The sequence below is a fragment of the Falco peregrinus genome, chromosome Z (assembly GCF_023634155.1).
Source record: "Falco peregrinus isolate bFalPer1 chromosome Z, bFalPer1.pri, whole genome shotgun sequence".
Classification (NCBI taxonomy): domain Eukaryota; kingdom Metazoa; phylum Chordata; class Aves; order Falconiformes; family Falconidae; genus Falco; species Falco peregrinus.
Genome location: NC_073739.1, coordinates 58,428,772 through 58,451,075, shown reverse-complemented (window position 1 = coordinate 58,451,075; position 22,304 = coordinate 58,428,772). Strand labels below are relative to the sequence as shown.

The window sequence follows — 22,304 nt, the reverse complement described above, 5'->3', positions numbered from 1 at the left end:
ACTGGGTTCTGAGCAGCTTCATCTAGGTGAAGATGTCCCTGCTGATGGCACGGTGCGGGTGGACTAGATGACCTTTAAAGGTCCCTTCCAACCCAAACTATTCTGTAATTCTATGATCTTTTGTATAAGAGGACAGGCCAAGAGAGCTAGGGCTGTTCAATCAAAAGAGAAGACTTTGGGGAGATCTTACTGACATCTATGAACACCTGACAGGAAGGAATGAACATGAGGGAACCATACTTCTCAGTAGTGCCCACTGATAGTAAAAGAGGCAGTAGACACAAAGGAAAAAGAAAGAAGTCCCATCTGAACACAAAACAGTACTTTTTAACTGTGAGGGCGGTCAGACAGTAGAACAGGTTGCCCAGAGAGGCAGTGCATTTTCCATCTGTGTAGATACTCAGAATCTGACTGGACATGGTCCTGGGCAATCTGCTGCAGTTGTACTGCTTGAGCAGCAAGGTTGGACTAGATGATCTCAACAGGTCCCTTCCAGCTTCAACTGTTCTGTGATTCTCTGTGTACCTCTCATGTCCCAGTATATTGCAGTAGTGTTCTTCTTAGTGTTCGCAAAAAAGCTGGTAATGTTGTTCCAAGCCTTAACTCCTTTTTAGTGATTCTCTTACATGTATGTATCGAAAGGTTGAACTCTGCTGTTGTTTGACTAAGAGCTAGCAGGTACGGGAGTCCACTTAACATTTCCACTCCAGCTTTATTATTTACATTTCAGTATTATTTTATCTTGTAACATTTGTAAGCCACAGTCTGTGACACCGAATAGTCACCAATTTCTCAAAGATGCGGGGAAAAAAAAATCCTTGCGTGTCAAAATTCACCAAGATGATGTGAATGCACTGACATCTGCTGGAGCTGACAGGCCAGATCTAAGCTTGCTTGTGTGCAGGAGGAGAGGTAGACATCTAAGGCTTAGGCTAAGCCTGGCTCGCTCACTGGCCTTGGGTGCAGTGAGTTTATTAACTCAGAGTTTTTATATCCATGGTGAAGTAATTTGTTTTTCTAGATGAGACCTCTGCATGACTTCCTTGTCCACCTGCTTTCTCTGGTGTAAGATTCTGACTCGGCTGAGGCCAGAGTTGGCTGTGGCCATGATCAGTAGTTACCCAGCATGTGCTCACTGGGTAAAATGGGGAGATGAGATTCTGGGCTGATGCTAGGTGGTCAGCAGGATTTGTGCCTGGATTAAGGAGCACTTTGATTTGGATTTGCACTGGGAATAATTGAGACATGAGGATAGTGGCATTTAAATCAAGGCTTTTGAAGCAGCTCATGCTTAGTGGAAGAGTTTCGCAGATGCCATGAGATGGCTGGTGTTCAAACCCTGAGAAGAATTAACAGCCTCATGCCAAAGAGATGACTTTTTCTCTTTGGCATTCTTGCATAGGAACCCCTTCTTAAAATTGATTGCTCTTTTGGCATAGGATGGACTTAAACTTGCGTTTACAACTATGTTGAAATTTTACTGCTGAGCTACTGACTTGAGGGGGAATCCTGTTCCTCCTTTGAGTAAAACTTATGTGTGTGCAGACTGGGGTCCATAGGAGAGAGAATTCCTTGTTCTGATTCAGTTCCCAGATGACTCAGCATTTCTCCTTCAGCAGCCTCTCTGTATGCCCTGGGGCTTTAAGTATTTTTGTGGATAACTGGCAGCTGAGGATGGATTTTAGGGAGGGAAGGTTTCGACTTTTACTATATTCTACAGATTTTAACTACTTGTCGACAAGCAAGTCCCGCAGGATTTTGCCAACAGAAATGCATGATGAAGAAATTCAGGCATCTGTAGTTGGATAGGAATTTTGACAAGACTAGTCACATTTAAGTTTTGGATTTCAGTTGGCATCTGGATTTTTAGAATCTTGCAAAATTAGTCATTTATGCCTGCCTGATTCTTCTCCATTAATAAAAATGTGAGTTTCACCTGCCCTTCAACAAATGCACCAAGCCTTTTTCTTAGGAAATTTGTCATATGCATAGACAGTGTTTATACCACTTTATACCTCTTGTTTCTTCAGGCACAGAAAGTTACGTCAGTGGGCTTTTTTCCCAGTTGTTAAAAGTCTGCAGAAGTTAGAGAAGTGGTCTAAAAAGAAACTGTCATTCAATACAACAAACTAAGAAGCAGTCAGTAATTAAGAAGGAACAATTAGCTCAAAAAGGAAACTTTGCCACACAGGTACAAGATAGCAAACAGCAGATCAGGGAATATTTTTTCAACAAAGAATCAGGGTTTTATAATGACTTACAAACTGAATATGAGTCAATACTGTTAGATTTCTTCCTTTTCTGTTTTATTGTTCATGAGCTTTATCAAAATTATGTTACCAGTGTTTAAAGGATTCTTGCACTGCCTACTATTGCCACTCGGTGGCAGCAAGAGTCTAAAAATGTAGTGCAGATTTTCCTAAGATCCAGTATTACTAAGCAACAGCACGGCTATATACAAATGTTGTATAGATAAAAACATTTACAGGTCTGCTGAGGCATCTGATTTTCTCCTACAGAAGCATTTGAAACAGGGATAGGAAAAAATGGAGAAGTTATTTATTGGTGTAAAAGTGAGTGCATCTGTTGAAAGCAACTCAAAGTGATTAGAAAAACAGTAACAGTATTACTTTTCCAAGAACAGTTATGTTTTTATGGTTCTGTACTCAGTGTGGAAACTCAAATGGGCAGCCTCCAAACATACTTCTAAGGTTTTGAACTGAAGCTTGTGAGGCACATATGCTCCATACCTGTGTGGGATCCACATAAACACATGATCAAAGCTCATATATTGTGCTTTACTACCTATGTTTTTTATATTACTGTGAGTATGTTCACTTTTGTTATTTCAGGGTGACAGAAATTTTTAATGCCTTCCTTTTAAAGTCCTCTAACGCCCTCAGGTCATTGGCAATGGCATAATGTCTTTTGCTTTATAACAGATTGTTTCTCCTACTCTGGATTTTCCCTGCTAAGGGGGGGTCAACAGCTGAAGTGCTCTACTTTTGAAACTGAGGACTCAGTCTAACTCTTGTGAAGAAATTTTATGAGTTCTTAGGGAAGACTTTGAGCTTTGTGTTTTATGCAAAAGCTGCAAATAGAATATATGTGTATATGGATGACTTCTAAAGTGAATGTTAATCACATTTTTAGAAAAAGTTTCCCTTTTTGTGATTTTTTTTTAATGTCACAGAAATTAAGTAATTACAAAAAATAAAATTAAGTAATGAGTTCTCTCTCCATTATCTGGATGACTGGAGGATATAATAACGGTTCCAAAGGAACAGACACCACAAGACATATTTCCACATGTTTTAGAAGATTGCCAGAGAACCCATGTGACACTTACTGACACAGATAACAGAGCAGATGAACATTTCCCTAATAATGATACAGATCTTTCACTGACATTCCCAGGGAAGATTTTCATGGAAACATTCACTGAACAGAGCGTAGAGACTGGTGAATTTGAAACTGGTGATTCTGAAAGTCTTGAAGTGACCAATCCATTGTCTGACAAGTTAGAGTGTCAGGGTCATGCCTTTCCCGTTGATCCATCAGCAGATGAGAGCAGTGATGCCCGCCAGTACAGCAGCTCTGAATGCCTTGTCAGGATCTGTAGTACAACTTGTCACTCCCGCAGTGCCAAATGAGAGACAGCTTAACACCAAAGGAGAGCGGTTAAATTCAGAACCCGATATTCCCCAGTTAGATGATGACTGTACACAAATAACAAATGTGATTGAACCTCAACTTGTTACAATTCAGGTGGAAGAAACAAAAACCTTAACAGGATCTAACTTGCAGAGTACAACAAATGAGCAAGTATATACACAGTTTAATCAATATTTTAAAATTTATGTTTATCATAAAATATTTTATAGAATAGCCAAATTATTTGGAGTAAAGAATGCACTGGCATCAGGAATTACATTAGTGTAATAAGTTTCAATCTTTTTCATTCTAAAATTCCAGTAGGTTTTTTTTTTGTTTGATACATCCCATATTACGAAAATGGCTGAACTTGCTAGGATAGCAAATCCTAGTAAAGTTAATTCAGTGACTGACATGGAAATCTAGAATCAGCATCGGAGTTTCAAACTACTGGTCCCCCTGTAAGTCTTCTATGTCTTGCATGCTCTCCAAGGGAAGTTCCAAAACACTATTCTGTTACAGCCAGTATATGCACACTGGCGTATGAAGCCAATTCCAGCTTCAGGTTTCTACCCCATCTGGTTCTGGTTTTTCTCCAGACTATACTATCCTGTTTTCTGCAGTCATAGTTCTCACCACCGTAGCATACAAATGCTTTGCAAGTGTTACAAAAGAAATTATAGCTATGCCTTTCCTGTAAACTATGAAGATTACTTATGGGGATTTTTTACACAAGTACAATGTAAATGGATGTATGGATATAACATGTGATCCTTTCTGTTTCTTCTCTTACCTTCTGCTGTTCTCTCCACAATGTTATGTCCTGTGCTGTTAAAATGATCTGGAGTAGCTCATTTGGATTCAACAACATTAATGCAAAAATCTAGAGAGGAACATGAAGGGAAAGCAACACTATAACCTCTTCCTGTTTAGGTTATAGTAAGAGAAAGAAATGGATACATATGAGATGTTACATTTATGCTATGGAGTGTAGTAGACATCCCATGTAAACCTGGATTCTCTTCCTCTGCTCTGTGTTGTCTTTGAATAATCTGGAGCTGCAAATCAATGATCAGCCACATACAACTAGCTATTTAAGGTGATTTTACAACCACTCTGCTTCCCCATAATGGCATAAAGTATTCAAAGACTATGAGTTAATTCTGTCTTTTGATGGTAGCATTAACTGAATATAACAGTATATAATAAGAAGTGCCACAAGGGTAACAGGTAGCTAATTTCAAGGTGCTGAAAGGTGTCTTGGCTAATTGTCTCAGAACCATAGCAACTTACAAAGCTCTTCCAGTGAAGTGTTGATTTCTGAAATTTGTAGCACAGCTGTGTGAAGCTTAATGTATAGATTTACTCAATATTGCAATTAAGATTGTGAAGCACGGTCTAGTGGGAATGGGGATCTATAACCTCCTGTCGATTAATAATTGATTTTAGCTTTTTTATCCCTCCATCTGCTGTTCTTGAAAGCAGAAAGTAGGGAGGCAATTTAATGAGGAAAAAATCCCAGTTAATTTTTTAGTAACAGTTTTGTTCTAGCAGTATATTGTCCTCGGTCTTTTCTCATCCTTTTCTTCAGAGGATCCTTGTTGTGATGAAAGAAGTACCCAAAAGAGGAGAAAAAGGTGTCCTATAGATGCAGTCAGGGTGCTGGATAGCCCATTTATTTTAATACAAGGTCCCTTACAAAGCAAGTGGCTTTTTTGTTCCTCTTTCAAATGTTCTCTTCTTCTTCTCTAACCTTCTTATAGCAGATGTGATGCCATGGGAAGTACTGCATTGGTAGTTTTGTAAACTGGAATATTTGTATTTCCCCAACTGCCGTGTTAACATGCACATCTCTTGACCTAGAATGCAGTTTGTCTCTTCAGTATCCTCTCTGCTGAATATTAATTAAGAAATTAATCAGTGAATCCTCCACGTCCATCTGTGTCCCAAGAAAGGACTAACAAGTTCTCCCACGTCACTGTGAAAGAATTTGTATGTATGTGTGCTGAGAGTGTATCCTAAGAGCTTTCAGCATTACTCGAGTGTGCAATAAGCTAATGAATACCCACGTTTCAACAGCTTGAGTGATACCCAGCAGCACATCACACTCACTTGACTAGAACAGTGAATAGACTCAAGTAATTCAAATTAACTACCATGTGACGATGTACCTTTAGTGTGGGATTTCTCTCCCTTACTGTTAGGGATAAGCCTTTGGTATACACCATTTAGGTTCCCCTTTGCACCAGTTAGGATGAGGTGAGTACCATCATCTCTGTAAATAACTCTTCCTCTTCACCAGTGGTAAGGGTAATGAGGATGCCTAGTGTCATCTAGGTGCCTGGCTTTTAGAGGGCTGAATGTGTGTGAAGTGAATCTCACCTGTGGTGGCTGTAGCTCAGGGTGGGTATGTCTTTAGAAACAGCTTCTCAGCTAGGAGTTACTGAACCTCAGGTGAAACACGATTCTTGATCTTGTGCACATTTCTAGGCTTGTGTGAGAGTAAGATAAGGTGGCTAGATTAAGGCATTTTAAATACCACTTTATTTTTTAGGACAGGAGCTCATGTCCATAGGAAACTGAAATGAATCTGTTAAGTCATTGCATATGTCCAACCAAACAACTTTCAGGTATTATCAACTTTCATTCACTATCAGCCAGGCTAGATTAATTATTTAAGTTGTGATTCTGAGTATCCTAACTTCGCTGGCTGATTCTACTAGGTTTCCATGGTGTGGCATACTACTTTAGGACTGCCTTTCCTATGGCAGCTTATGTGTCTTTTGTCTGTAGAATTCCAGTTATTCACTTAAGCAACACCTCCATTGCCTGTGAGAACACATATAATTTACAAGATAATGTTCTTGGAGCTCTTATATATACAGCCCTTGTTTTAACTGCATACTTACCAGTTGCATGTAAAATTTATTTTTTGTCACAGCCTGTGGGTGATCAGCAGGGAGAGAAAAAAGTAATTTCAGATTACTGGGATGCCACCTCTAGTGAAAAGCAAACTGGTGAGGGGAGTTCATATTCAGTGGAGGCTGCAGCATCTGCAGAAATAGACCAAACAACATCAATGAAAGAGATGAAGTTAAGAGAGACCTCCTTGAGAAAGTGCAGAGATTATGTTTCCAGTCATTGCCAAATACCAGAAGAGACTCAGCAGAAGGTGCCTCACAGTGGTGGTACAGCAAGAAACACAGCTAAGGATTTTGGGTATGACAAAGTCTCACGTAATGTTCTTAAATTCTGTTTTTAAATTAATGTAACAAATACAATGCATACAGAGTACTCATTCCTCATATGAATGACTTTAAATGATTGAAAGATAAAGTTTTACCTTTTATTTAAAGATCTGGAAGTTAGTTCCCCTCCTGATACAGTCTTTACCTAGTACTACCTAAGTGTGCCTGTATACTGGCATGCCATTACAGATTTCCTTTTAAAATATACCCACGTTCTTAGCTCTATTATAAACTTCAATTTATATACAGAACAGAGTGGTTTTTTTGATTGTAAACAAATCTTTTGTCAGTAAAATTCAGAAATCTACTTCCAAACACAAGCAAGATGTAGAAACAATTCTGAATGAGGACAGAAAAGCTATGCAGAGAAGGAGCAAGAGAATTGAAAACAAACAGAGTAAGATATTTTGTGATGTTTATCTTACAGACTATTTTTGTATTTGAACACTTATACTGAATCTAATATAATTCACAGACTTTCCAATATATTGTGGCATAGATTTATTTTAAGAAGATAGTATAAACATTCCTTTAACAAATTAAAAGTACTGATAAATTCCCTCACTTGCTTAATTCTACATATTAGCAACCTAACAGTTGACTTGTTTGCATAAACTCCTTAAGACTCACGAGAATTTTTTCAGGATGCAGTTTTTATCACAATGTTGTATATGAAAAAATTATGGTGTAATCTGAAAAGCAGAAGAAAAATATTTTCATGCAGAGTGAAAATGTAGATGCTGATACACATGTGTATATCCTTCTATAATCTAGTATTGTGTGCAACATCATTCTGAGAGCAGCGTTGACCTATACGAAATAGTTCATTCTATTTTGCATGCCTGCTGTTGTTACCCTGTCTGTTTTAAATATAGTGTTACAGTGCCTTTAATACCACAGTCACAAAGCACTGTTTTGAACTATTCTTCCTTGCAATGTGCTTTTTCAGAGGGAAAGATTGCTATTTTTCATCCTTTGAAGATGCATGCCAAGAAATTCTTTGCCTTGCAGACAAAGTGTGTAGGAGAATACAGAATTTCCTCACCTAAGTGCCCAACTCCAGCATCTTTAAGATTGGGGTCTTAAAAGTTTTTTTCTTTGTTTGTTTAAGCCCACTCAGTCTGGATTTATTTGTGCACCTACAATCAATCATTTAAGCACCTTACAATGTTTGGAAGTATTTGCACTGTAACAGCTACATTATAGATCTTATAAAATATGAGTAATTTTACCTCCAATTAACAAACATTCTCTTTTGCAGCCTTTATATTGTTCTCAGTGAAAGCTTGTTTTTATGAGATTTAAAGTTGTATGACCAACTGCTCACCTATTTCAAATTGACCTACTAGTTTCCACTCAAAAACCAAGCTGTTGGTTTTTTAGTGTGATTTCTGCAGAAAGAGTTGCACTGTCTGTAGAGGTAGCTTCATGTTAATCTGGTCTAGCAAGTTTACCACCCTTTTGCATCAGACCTAGCAACAGTCTGTGAGTCACCTTGGTTTGGTAATTCAGTGAAAAAACAGCCCCATGAAAAGTTTCCATTTGGATCAGCAAGCATCACGTGTATTGTACAAGGTCAGGCAAAAGGAAGGTGCTAGGAAGACAAGGTACGAATGATGGGAAATGGGTCCTCTGGAAGTAACAAGTTAGATTGCGTTGAATGTGACATAAAACTGCACCTTGTCCTCTGTGTGTCTGTGCAGTTTAATCCCTCTTGAACTGCATGGCTAGGGACTGCAATATCTTAAATGATTAACGTCTTGCAAAGCCAGACCAGTAGAGAGGGACTGTCCATGTGTTCAGCTGAGGGAAGGTCATGGGTAAGCCTGTATCTGTTAGATTATAAAAATCTACACAGAGTCAAGAAAGTTGGGAATTAGTCTGTGCTCACAGTATATCCCCAGGTACAAAACAGCAGAGAGGGAAGGTCATGGGTAAGCCTGTATCTGTTAGATTATAAAAATCTACACAGAGTCAAGAAAGTTGGGAATTAGTCTGTGCTCACAGTATATCCCCAGGTACAAAACAGCAGAGACATCAGGCTTTGTGAGTTACATCTCTGGGAGAGCTATGAGTTTTAAGATCATACTTAAAATGCCTGTTTCTGACGCCCAGGTGGAGTTTCAGGGCCAGTGAGCCACATCTGCTAGAGGCTGTGGAGAGGAGCAGTGTATATAGCCTGCTGTTCCAAGGTTTTTCATTAGTAGATCAATTAATGGCCTAGGCCATGCATTGTGCTTTCTGCTGGGCAGTCCTCCTGTCCTTTCCTTCCTCCCTTCTTTCTTCCCTCCTGTTCTTCAGAAGAGGCAGTAACCAGGATGCTATTCTCCGCACTATGGAGAGATGCTGGAATGGCATTGCTGGTGAAGTACATAACAGTTTATCTATGTATTGGAGATAATATCTCCCAAGCTGAAAACTGTAACGAGTGCATAATGGGATATAGCATTTGTTTTGTAAAATAATAAATTAAAAATTAAAATTAGTATCTTTTACGTATTTTACATTACGTCTTTTACATTTAGGCCTCATATTCCCAGGCCAGCTGTGCACCTCCTGCTCATTGCAGAAATGGCTGAGTTAGTTGTGAAGTAATGGGGAAAAGTGTCCTGACGGAGCTAATGTCAATGCCTATCCTAGTGTAAATACTTCTTGCTCATGAAGCAGAGGTTTTAAAACATAACTGAGTACAAAAGAACTGCTAATAAATTTGACTTTTAAGAAAAGAGAAATTATTGAATAATTGACTAGCTATTGAAGTGGTCATCTTGTAATGAATGAATTGTAACCTAGAATAGCAGTTTTATCACCCAATGGGAAACAATGCACTTTGCAAAAATGTCATTAAAAAGGAAGAAGACTAAACTTAACCACTTTTACAAAATCATATTCATGTGTGTTGAATTTCAGTTGAAGTTTTGTTATGCAATTCTCTATGGTATCTCTTATTGCATGGCATTATTATTTAATTGGTAATGCATTTTTTAAGGTATTTATTTCTACTAGATTGAATGAGCATTTTTTCTCTAGAAAGCTTATTTACCAACAGTAATGCAAACTGAAGCCAAAAAAAGAAAGGAAAGATGTTTTTCCATTCACAAGATCTTTTACATTATTTTTCAGGACAAGAAGCCTTTGGTAGGACTTCTGCAAATCTGGCTTGCCCCATTTCACTTTCAAGAATCAATAGGAGCAATATTTATGGTGAAGGCTTACTGTATAGAGCTGTTGCTCATGAAGATGTAAACCTTGTACGTAACATAATAAAAGCTGGTGGAAATGTAAATGTTCAGGATTATGCTGGTAAGTTGCAATGGTATTAAAATATTATTTTCAAAACAAGAATCTACCTATAACTAGTAAAAATATATATTATGAGTTTGTGCAGTTTGGATGAGACTGGAGGTTTCTGACTAGTCAGTAGATAATTAAATTTTTTATTGGTTTAACTTGGTAGTTGCTCATGAGAAAATACGTAGACCTATGTGTAAAAATACTAAAAAATAAAATTTTGCAGAAAAAGCACTTGAAAAATGACAGTCATGCAGTTAAGTTTACTTAGCCTTAATTCAATAATCTGGTGTATGCATATCACAAAACAGTTTTTAGTTAAATGATCAATATAATGCTTTTTAAAGTTTGGTTGTTGCTTTTTTGGTTGGGCTTTTTTGGTGCATTTCAACAGCCAGCTTGAGATGCCAAGATTTAGAATTTCTAGTTTAATTTTTCAGGGACTCTGATTTTGCCCCTGGCATTTTAAAAGAAGTAGCTTCGTAATTTAGCACTGCTTTGATTTTATGAAGTGGTGAGTACTTGGTATGTTGCATTTTTACCTCATCTTGCCCCCCCACCCTCCCCCAACCAATTAGTGGCTAGCTATGAACATTTTCATTGCAGCAATTAACTTTATCCAGCTTCATGTGTAACACTGTCAAAGACGTTGCCACACCCTAGAGTATCAATTGGTTGTTTCAAACATAAGACTGTTGTTCCTTATTTTGCAGTTCCCATTAGGCTCTGATAAACTTCCACAACAGTAGAGAAAATGGTTTTGCAGACAGCTGGCTCATATGGTAGAAAGCTTTGATTCATTCTTGAAAGTGTTTCCATCCCATGTAGTGGCTAGGATTTCACAACTCTTCTGGGGGGGGGGGGGGGGGAGGGAAAGGGGTTCTGCAGTTAAGGGCTATTGCATAATGCAGGCACCTAACAGACCAAAATTAAGGTAGAAATTCTCTTGTCTTCTGGAAGATACTGAGAGATAGATTGGGTTGGCAGCAAATTTCAGACTTTTAGGGAATAGGACTCTGGCATTTGAGCTAACACCATGACTCGCAATGTGTGTTAACTTGTGCTAGAGGTAGATGAGAAAATATTTTGTTGGTGGGTTTCAAAGCCACCTGCTTACCACAGGGAGATGTTGATAGTGTGTGTTCAACTGCGGCCTCTCTGGGCGAGTGTACAAAAGTGCACTGGTTCCAGTTTTTGGCCTCACAGTTGCTTCCTTTTTCTGCCTTGGCATATTTTGCCAGGTCGCTGTTTCTTCATCCTCCAGACTCTGGCTGCTATTTTTGGTGCAAAAGGAGCACAACTGTACAAAATGTGTTTTAGTTGAACTCCTTGAAGAGATGAGAGGCAGACCTACCCCTACTTCATTCATTTTTAGTGAGGAAATTGTAATCAGAAAGAGGTAGAGTTGCTAGACCTGTGCCATTTTGAAATGCACTTTAATCTTACTCTCTTTGGGAATCATTGTTCTGATTATTGTATTCTGCCTCAGTGCCTTTTCTCTTCCTTTAAAACTCTCCACCAGTGATTATCCATATCTTAGCCTAGTATTTTTCCTTATTGCTGTGCTACAGTACCGTGCTTCAGTGCCTTACTTGAGTTCTTGGGTTCTTTTGTGGGTTGTGTTCTCCTTTTTACTACCTGGACATCAGTACAAAGGATATGGACAGCATGGTAGAGGTACTGTCTGTGCTTTCAGTTTGAGTCTTGATTTACAGTGCCTTGAGGGAGCTGAAAAACAGGTGCAATGGAACGTGTGTTTCTCCTTGGTTGGGAGCATTGCACAGTATCCTTGGAGAATCATGTTGCTAAATTCTAATGATTATCAACTGAACATGTTACAGGTTCATTTTTTCAGGGGCTTATTAGTATATCAGATAGAAGATGCTTTTTACAGATGGAGAAGAAATAGATACTTCCCCCTAAATTAACCATATTTATCCTCCCCTTAACAGATTTCAAGCTTTTGCTCCAGAATATGGAGTTACTAGTGAGTTTCTTAATGAAATAGGATCTATAAAATGCGAGTAAATATTTTGCAGATGATGCTGTTAAAAACAATCTTGAAGTACTTTCAACATTGGGAAATATAGTTAGAACTAGGTTGAATTTCAAGCATTTGGAAGTAAAGCCTAAATAGCACAAAATTTTTGGCAACCTGATGCAACATCCTGTGCCGATAATAAACCGGATTCTATACAAATATACAATATTCTGGGTTGGGTGGTGTATAAGAGGGCTTCAAGAGTTGATATTCCCAATGAAATTAAGATAATTTTGCTTAATGGGAGCAGAATAATCTTAATAAGCCTATTTCACATAGTTATTCACATATTTAGAATGTGAATGAGGCCCAGGCAACCTTCTGATAATGGGAGATGGTTGAAGAATAAAGCTATCCATCAAAACGGTCTTCTGGAGGGCATGCTGGTTTGAGAGCTGAAGGATAGGAGTGGAGGGGCCTCTTTTTCCCTTACTTTTCTCCTCTACAAAAGCCTGTCTCATAATGAATGTTTAAGGAATGATGCACGCCTATTGCAAACCCGGTTCCATGACCTAAATTCCATACTTTATTTTTCTTTAAACGTCTCCTTCATGGAGTAGAATTATTCTGTGGGTTGTGAAGCTCGTATCTTGGTTTATTCCATACAGCTGGGAATGGATATGGAATTCCAGTAAGGATTTTTCGTTGCTTTCTTTGAACACTCAAACCGTTCTCGGATAGTGTTAAAAAACTTTTTTATTTGGCGATAAAGACTCCACATATTTGTTTTGTTTCTTCTTTCTTACTTACTCTCTTTAGCAGGGCTGTATAAATAGGAGTGCTGTGAAAAATTATCTTGTTCTTAAAATAGCATGGATGTTTTAGTTAGGGATGAATCTCTAAGATGTGACTGGAATACTTTTTATTCTCTTCTTTCATAACAGAACTATCAAATCTAAAACTGGTATTGTTACAGCTGCACCTGGTTCTTCAGTAAGTGCAAACTTTGACAAAAGAATGAGATGTCCCAACCCTTTTGTTTATGACTTTTTCATAAACATTTCCTCATACAATTTACTGTAAAATGCATCAGTTTTTACATTTCAGTATACTGTCTGAAATATTTATCAAATAGACAACCTAAAACTGACATAAATTTTTATAAATTGCTTCACCAAAATGTGAAATACAGGTTTTTATTTTTCATAGGCTGGACTGCACTACATAGAGCAAGTGTGGAAGGCTTTTATGGGATAGCAAATGAGCTTTTGAAAGCAGGAGCTGATGTTAATGCTAAAGGAAGTAGACAAATAACACCGTTGCAAGATGCAGTTAAAGAAGGCCATTATAAGGTATAATTCAAATGGAACACAGATTATGTTTTAGGAATAGAAATGATTTTTGGATCCAGAAGGTCACATAATCTTTTTACATGTGGCTGATCTTTTCAGATTATGGGTAAATTCAGGAGCTTGCAAGTCCTTTCTGCCCAATTCCTTTACAAACTATTCTATGCTTTACAAGATTTGTCCAAAAGCAGAAGTTGTTTTTCCTGTTGTTTAGGACAATGGCTGAAGTACTGAGGAATAGGTTGCTACTGTGTAATACTACTTGTTTCACTTATTTTATAATCATCTTGCTGAATAATATATGACCTGAGCAGTCTTCTGGAGTTCTCATGACTTTTTCTCATTATTTAGTAAACTTGCATTTATGTGTGCAGCCATAACCATGCACAGACATTTTTTGTGTATTAACACATAACATGGAGAGTTAAGAAGACAGGGCTTTATCTTTTGTATGATCTTAAACAGAAAGTCAGCTGAATAGTCAATATGAATTAATTACTTAAGCTTTTTTTGCAAAATTCTGTGATTTCATAAGCCTGTGTCTGAATTGTGGATCCTCTTTCAGTCTGGCAGTGGTTGCCTCCTTTGTGGATGGTCCTAGGGTGGCCCAGATTTATGTAGGAGTTCTGCATGTCCCTTTTACCTGCTTGCTGTTCCTTTCTCTAGAAGTGCACATATGCTGCCTAATATGTATTTATTTTCAAGATTTTTTACATTTTTTGTGCAGCGTAGTAAGTTTTTTCCCTAAACATTTGCTCTCTTTCTGTTTTACAACTGAGAAAAGACTTAATCTGTTTCTCCCCAAGTCTCCCTGGAGCAAAGAGAAAAGGAGGACTTTTGGTTAATGATTTTCTCTGAGACGTGAGAGACTTGAGCTTGATTTTCAGCTTGTGGATGTGGTAATGCATCTTGCCCCCTTCCCTCAGGAATCCCCCGTAGGCCTTGGCCTCTGTGTAATGAGTTGGACAGTTAAGCTTCCCTTGACCACACTAACAACTCTTGCATGGCTGAGGTGGGAGACTGCACTGGCTGTACCAGAAACATTCCTTATCTCAACCACAGCACCACCTGACAGCCTTGGAAGGATTCCTTATCTGAACCATAACATCCTCTAAAAAGACCAGGAACACTATCTGAATCTGAGTGGATTTTTGAAGAATTCTGAAAAAATCCAATAATTATCAACTCAGATTGTGGTCAAGATGGAAATTTACTGTTGACTAAAGCCAATCATCTCTGACCCCATAAACAGCAGTCCTAAGTGAGACCCTTTGAGCTCTGCTGGACCGCAGTGGGCTGTGAACAGCATCTCCCTGTGAGTGGGATGCCACTCAGAGCTCGCTGACTCCCAAGCTTGCTGTACTAAGGGGACCATTGCTGAAAGCTAACGCAGGGCTTGGGCTAATTTGACCGCTTCTTGAGGCTCAGCCATTCACCTGTAATATGTAAGGGTTAAACAAACAAGAGATTGGTCAACTTTGGTGAGTTGGCAGGGGTTTACTAATGTCTGTAGGATGTATGTAAGATACTTAGTTGCTACATATTTGTGGTCTGGAAGTTTAGATAAGGGGATGTAGAATCTTAAGGGTATGTCATAAATAACTTTGGACAATGATAAACGAGTACTATAAAGAAAGATGTACATTTTCTTTAACTAAAGGGCAGGATGGTGTGTGTCAGAACAATAAGATAAGTAGTTTTAAGTCAGCAGAAGTTAACTACTATGCATGGGGGCAGAAAAATATGTAAAACATTTCAGGAAATAGTTTAAATATGTATTAGTTTTCTGGGAAATACTATGCATATGTATTAAGCCGTAGCATAAAAATAGTGAGAACCGGGGCTGAGGTGTACATGCTAGGAAGAGCGATCCCCTATGCACCTGGTGCCACAGATAAAGAATACCTGCTTAACAATGACTCTGTGGCTGAGTTTTATCTTGGAATCCTGGTCCAGCCTCCTGCTTCAGCGAGGAGTGCTAGAAAGCAAGGGGGCTCGGAAACTCCAAGTTTTGGTATCACCTGTTGGGATTGCATTCAGTATGAGTATTTCACTGAACTTGAGGGGAACTTTTGACAGGTGTACGTGTTTGTACCTATATTTCTATACATCTATTCCTTTGTGTCTGTGTGCATATGTGTGTGGATTGTTTTAGGTACCTCGTGATAACTGTAAGGATTACTGTCTCAGATCTTTAATAAAGGTACTGTTGTGATTGTAGTACATCCTATGTACTTCACTTTGTAAATGATAAATCAGTCAATGATTAAGTGCTGCTAAAATCCTATGAAAAGCCTTAAACTGTGAACAAACCTTAGACAACCTTTAGATATAAACTTGTGAGTGGATCTAGCCACACCTGAGATCTCTTAAGAGTTTAGAAAGCAAGGGGTCTACTCTGAATCTCGTGACTCAGTGGAGGGTCTCCCTTACCCTTTTACTTTTTTTAGTCTCTGTGTAAATACTTCCAGCTTTAAATTTGATTCTTCTTTGTGTGATTTATCTATGTAAGAAGTAATAGAGTGAACCTTGCCACCAAACCTTGTGAAGTCACACTCCCACAAATTCCTATTAAAATTATTTTGCTCATACCTTTGATGGTGATAATTTAAGCAGCTTAACCTAAAACACCCCTTCGTGACAGTGGATCACAGACTCTTGCTGGTTCGTGAAATATTTCTGAGTTCTGTGAAGGTATTTAAGACACCATGTCCATGGTTATGCTTGAAGGACTCTGCATCTCTGCAAGTAATATTCAGGGGTCAGCAACCTGAATGATGTTGGAAGAACACTGATCTCAGCTAGGTCACTTGGGGCATACCAACATCATTCAGTACAGAGCTGTGTTAGAGTTATGTGAGCTGGTGTAGCCACAGGGAATGGTACTGTGTGGTGGTGCTATGTTTCCTCAGGAGCAGTGGTCTGTCAGCTTCTGACTAGCAACAAAATCATGTAGTCATTCAGTAATACGGCTTTTGGTAACATGGTATTTGGAGCTTTCAAAGCTACCTTCTCTGCATGAAGTTATTGTAGGTTGGAAACACACTTTTTGACTGCTTTACCCCTTTCTGCACCTGCAATGTGGCAAAATTAATTTCTTCTTTCAGAAAAATGATAAGTATATGAAAGACTTTCTAATAGTACAGTTAAGGAGAGAGCATACAAGTGTGATGTGTAGCTAAAGATCTCGTCAAGGAAGAAGAGTTCTCAACATTACTCATTGAAAAAATCTATAGATCTGGGACATCTTGTGAAGCCCAGGAGGGTTCTTTCTGTGGATTGAACCTTTTGTGATTTGCTCTGTTGTTAGGAGAATGTATGAATTGAGAAAACTTCATTAGCAATTTTCTCAGTAGCAATCTGGTTAGAGCTAATGAGGGACTTAAAAGGCATGGGTGAAGGATATGAGTTGAGGTTAGTCTGAAATGGTAACAGATGCTGAAAAGAAAAAGGCAGAGGTACAAATAAAACCAAACTAGTTCTGAAATGAGATTGTAGGATTACCCACAGAAAGGGAATCATCAGACCGTAAGTTTCCCATAGCTTAAAAAAGTATTCTGCAAAGGTAGATGGAACATTTTTCTGAAGTGGTAGTTTCTTGAATAGCAACAGAATCAAGTTTTATATTTGTACATAAATCATAATGTTGGTAAGACCATCTGAATGTGTTTCATTTGACTAGATGTATCTTGTACATCTGAAACAGCTGTCAGACCTTCTCTTTACAGTCACAGGAGTCACAACAGACACACCTAGAGCACAACTGATTTTCTCCTAAAGTAGATAGCCTAAACAGATAAGCTGACTCATACACTAAAATTGCCTAAAATCCACCAATGAAGAGCTATGGGAGGATGAATCCTGTCCTTTATTTTGGGAGACCTTGGCTTAATGTAATCAGATTAATAACTGGAATGAATTTATAAAAATTAAAATAATAAGATTAAAGGACAATGATGCATCTAGGAGAATGCTTGGGATATATTCACTAGAATAGAGAGGGATTATTTGTCATAGGCCTTACATTTGTTTGTAGTTGCTTATGTTGTCAAGTACGCAAGAGAGAGGCCTGTATAAGGAAGGACTATGGAAAATACTGTCATAAAATAAACTGCCTGAAAACATACATTTTTTTCTAGGTGGCAGAGTTATTACTTTGGTATGGAGCTGATCCCCTATTAAAAAATGAGATGGGAAGGTGTGCATTAGAAGAAGCTGCTGATCCGTCTATGGTGAGACTGCTTAAAAGCTATGTAGAAAAATCCAGAAGAGGTTCAGTATCAGGTAGGGAGAATTATTCTGACATATCATCACCACTAAATGGAGAGATTCAGAATATCTTTTGCACTATATTTCCTTAATTACTGCTAGAAATTCAATGGGCTTCACTGTCTGATGCCTGGGTACCAGTGAACACTCCTTACCCAGCACAGTTGCTGTACATTGGCAAAGTATAAATGATGTGGTGATTATGTCCAGCTTTTTCTTGGACTGGAGCCAGCTTTGAATTTGAAATTAAGATGTGAAGCACCATAGTTGTTGCCTAACTAAATGTAAGGTGGGGCATGACTGTACTTGCTGATGGTTGAGCTGTGGCTTAGAGCTACAGATAAAATTTGGTTCTAAACTGGCACAGGGGCTGAATTATAAAGGATTCATAAGATAAAAAATGAAGGATCTAGGTTTAGGTGTAGATCTTGGGGGTTGCCAAGCCTTAACTGCTTATCCTTAGCTGCTAGTGTTAGGTCTGGGACTAGGGTAACATTAATGTAATAGCTAGTTAGTTTGCAAGGGGCTGGTAAGTGGGTAGGTGAACATTTTGGCTGGGAGTTTGACCTTGTACACTGCTAGGAACCAAGTTGAGAAGAAGTTTAGAAAAAGGCTGCTTTGTAGAGGGATTTTTAAAGGACCGAGGACATATGTTACCATTGTCTGGGTTGGACAGCCCAGGCCTGTTAGTTGAAGCTGCAGAGCAGTTTTAAATTGTCCTGGGAACAAGCAGTGGGAGAAAGAAAACAAGCTATGCACAGACAAGAAGGCAGGTGCAGAGCAAGTCCTGGGAACCGCGAAATCAACACACTGTCTTCGGCACACTCTGATCAGGCACCCGCAGCTTGCTCACCAGTCAGCGACACGGACCCCACATGGCCCAGAGACTTTTATCCAATCACCTGTGTGTAAAGTCGGGTGAGCGGTCGGTTTAAGTTATAAATATGACCTGTTTGTTTAATAAAGTGAGCACGGCATGTAGCCATATTGGTGTGACTGTCGTGACTTGGCTGACTCTCCACAGGGGACCCTCTTTGCTGCTTGGTCACGGGCAGGTACAAAGAAGTGTCACAAGGTAAGCCTTGATTAGAGTTAGAATTAGGACTATTGGACACCAGTGGGCCAATGTTGGCTGTGGCACATTTAAGTCTGGAAGGTGTCCCCAGCCCTTGGACTATTATCCCGTACTGCTTTTCCCTGTGGGTGGCAATGAAGCTGCAACATATAGTCTGAGGGCAGTCAAAAGAGACTTCAGGGTACTGGGAGAGTTAGTAAGGGAATCTGGTGCACAAATTTTTTCCTCTGTCCTTCCAGCTGTGGGCAGCAACATTGGAAGAAACACATGAACCCAGTCTATTAATACATGGCTCTGCAGCTGGTGTCACCACCACAATTATGGGTTTTTCGATAACTGGGTGGTCTACATGGCGCACTGGGCCTGCTGCTGTCATATAGGATTCACCTTTCTTAAAGGGGGAAGAGGGTCTTTGCTAACGAGCTAGCAGGGCTCATTCACAGAACTGTAAACTGGACTTAAAGAGGGAATGGGATAGTATCAGGCTTGCCTGTGGCAAGCAGTGGGATGACACACCAAGGTTAGGGGGATAGGGTGCTACTGAGTGCCTTCAGCTTGTTGCTCTGAGACGTGATGGATACACTGGAGCACACGCATCATATGGAGATGAGTCAGGGTCTCCTGAGGTAATGGGAGCTAACAGAGAAACACCAGGAAATTACCTCAACAGCATTAAGGTGTGTTCCTCTAAAAAGGTGACAAGGCCAACAGCCCAGCTGGAATGCCTCTACTAAAATGCATGCATCATGGGTAACAAACAAGTTGGAAGCCACTGTGCTGCTGGAAAGCTACAACTTAGTTGCCATTACTGAAACTTGGTGGGATGAGTCCCATGATAGGAGTACAGCTGTCAGTGGCTACAGGTTGTTCAGAAGGGACAGGTGAGGAAGGAGGGGTGGAAGGGTTGCCCTCTTCTATCACTTCAAGAAATTGATAGATTGTGAAGAAACTGAAGAATATCCATGAGCAGGTTGAAAGCTTATGGGTGAGAATTAAGACTGAGGCAACAAAGGGAGCATTGCGGTTGGTGTTTACTACAGGCTGCCTGATCAAGGACAACATACTGATGAAGCCTTCTTGCTCCAGCTACAGGATGCATTGCGCTTGCAGGCCGTCATCCTGCTGTGGGACTTCAACCACCCTGACATCTGCTGGATGAACTGCGGGCAATCCAGTAGACTCCTGGAGTGCATTGAGGATAACTTCTTAAGCCAGGTAGTAGACAGCTACTACCTGAAGGTATGCAATACAGAAGGTATACAGGATCAGCTCACCAATGCAAGTGAGGCTAATCAGTGATGTCAAGATTGGAGGCAGTGTGGGCTGCAGTGATCGTGCACTGATGGAGTTTGTGGTCCTGAGAAGTATGGGTCAGGCAAAGAGTAAAGTCAGGACCCTGAATGTTAGGAAAACAAAATTCCAGCTGTTCAAGGAGTTAGTCAGTGGGATCCCCTGGGAAACCACACTCAGGGACAAGGGAGCAGGACAGAGCTGGCAGATCTTTTTAAGGATGCTTTCCGTAGAGCGTGAGAGCTCTCAATCCCCAAGTGTAAGAAATTGGGAAAGGAAGGCAAGAGATTGACACAGATTAGTTGAGACATGCTGGTTAAACTAAAAGGCAAGAAGGAAATGCACAGGCAGTGGAAGCAGGGACAGGTGTCCTGGGAAGAGTATACAGGTGCTGCCCAGTTGTATAGTGATTGAGTCAGGAAGGCCAAGGCATGCTGGAGCTGAACTGGGCAAGGGATGTGAAAAATAGTAAGGGCTGCTGTAGGTATGTCAGCCAGAAAAGGAAGGTCAAAGACAGTGTAACCCAATGATGACTGCCAAACTGCTAACAACAGACGAGGGGAAGGCTGAGGTATTCGACAACATTTTTGCCTCAGTCTTCACTGGCAACCTCTATTCGTGCATGGCTCAAGTGGATGGACAACAAGACGGGAACTGGGGGAGTAAAGTCATTCCCACTGTAAGAGAAGACCAGGTTTGTGAACACCTGAGTAACCTGAACATACATAAGTATGTGGCACCTGACAAGATGTATCCCAGAGTCCTAATGGAATTTGCTGATATAGTTGGCAAGCCACTCTCCATGATATTTGAAAAGTTATGGCAGTCAGGAGAAGTCTGACTGGAAGTGACTGGAAGAAGGGAAGCATTGCACCTTCTACCCAGAAGGTAGAAAGGAGAACACTGGGAACTACCAACCTGTCAGCCTTACCTCTGTGCCTGGGAAGATCATGGAACAGATCCTCCCAGAAGCTCTGCTGAGGCACATGGAGGACAGGGAGGTGATTCTCAAGACAGCCAGCATGGCTTCACCGATGGCAAGTCTTGCCTGACGAACCTAGTGGCCTTCTGTGATGGAGTGACTCTATCAGTGGACAAGGGAAGAGCTATGGGTGTCATTTATCTGCACTTCTGTTAAGGCCTCTGACAGGGTCCCCCACAACATCCTTCTCTCTAAATTGGAGAGAGAAGGATTTGATGGATGGATGGTTTGGCGGATGAGGAATTGGTTGGATGTATGCATCCAGAGGGTAGGGGTCAATGGCTCGATGTCCAGGTGGAGATCAGTGACAAGTGGTGTTGCTCAGGGGTCACTATTGTCACCAGTACTGTTTCATATCTTCAGCAATGACATAGACAGTAGGATCTAGTGTACCCTCAACAGGTTCGCAGGTAACAGCAAGCTGAGTGGTGCAGTTGACGTGCCTGGGGGCTGGGATGCCATCCAGAAGACCTGGACAAGCTCAAGAAGTGAGCCCATGTGAACCTCAGGGGGTTCAGCAGGGCCAAGGGCAAGGTCCTGCCCCTGGGCTGGGGCAATCCCCGGTATCAGTACAGGCTGGGGGGTGAAGGGATTGAGAGCAGTGCTGTGCAGAAGGACTTGGGGGTGTACCAGTGCATGAAAAGCTGGCCATGAGCCAGTAATGTGTGCTCACAGCCCAGAAAGCCAGCCAAATCCTGGTCCGCATCAAAAGAAACGAGGCCAGCAGGTCGAGGGAGGAGATTCTGCTGCTCTACTCTGCTCTGGTGAGACCGACCCCACCTTGGAGTACTGCATCCAGCTGTGGAGCCCTCGGTGCAGGAAAGACATGGACCTGTTGGAGGGGGTCCAGAGAAGGGCCCCCAAAATGATGGGAGGGGTGGAACACCTCTGCTGTGAGGAAAGGCTGAGAGAGCTGGGGTTGTGCAGCCTGGCAAAGAGAAGGCTCTGGGGAGACCTTGTAGTGGCCTTTTGATACTTAAGGGAGACTTTTTAGCAGGGCCTGTTGTGATAGGACAAGGGGTGACGGTGTTAAACTAAAAGAGGGTGGGTTCAGACCAGTTGTAAGGAAGACATTTTTGTAATGAGGGTGTTGAAACACTGGCACAGGTTGCCCGAGGAGGTGGTAGATGCCCCATCCCTGGAAACATTCAAGGTCGGGTTGGAC

At 40.4% G+C, this 22,304-nt stretch overlaps 1 protein-coding gene across 2 annotated transcripts in view; it reads left to right on the top strand.

The window, feature by feature from the left end:
* The window catches only part of ANKRD31 (ankyrin repeat domain 31), a 75,471-nt gene that overhangs the window by 12,229 nt on the left and 40,938 nt on the right, over window positions 1–22,304 (top strand). For both annotated transcript variants that reach the window (XM_027796625.2, XM_055790316.1), the window contains exons 7-11: window positions 6,596–6,873; window positions 7,193–7,299; window positions 10,026–10,205; window positions 13,384–13,526; window positions 17,663–17,807. In XM_027796625.2, the coding sequence (XP_027652426.2) occupies window positions 6,596–6,873; window positions 7,193–7,299; window positions 10,026–10,205; window positions 13,384–13,526; window positions 17,663–17,807 (853 nt within the window). The remainder of the gene's footprint in view (window positions 1–6,595; window positions 6,874–7,192; window positions 7,300–10,025; window positions 10,206–13,383; window positions 13,527–17,662; window positions 17,808–22,304) is intronic.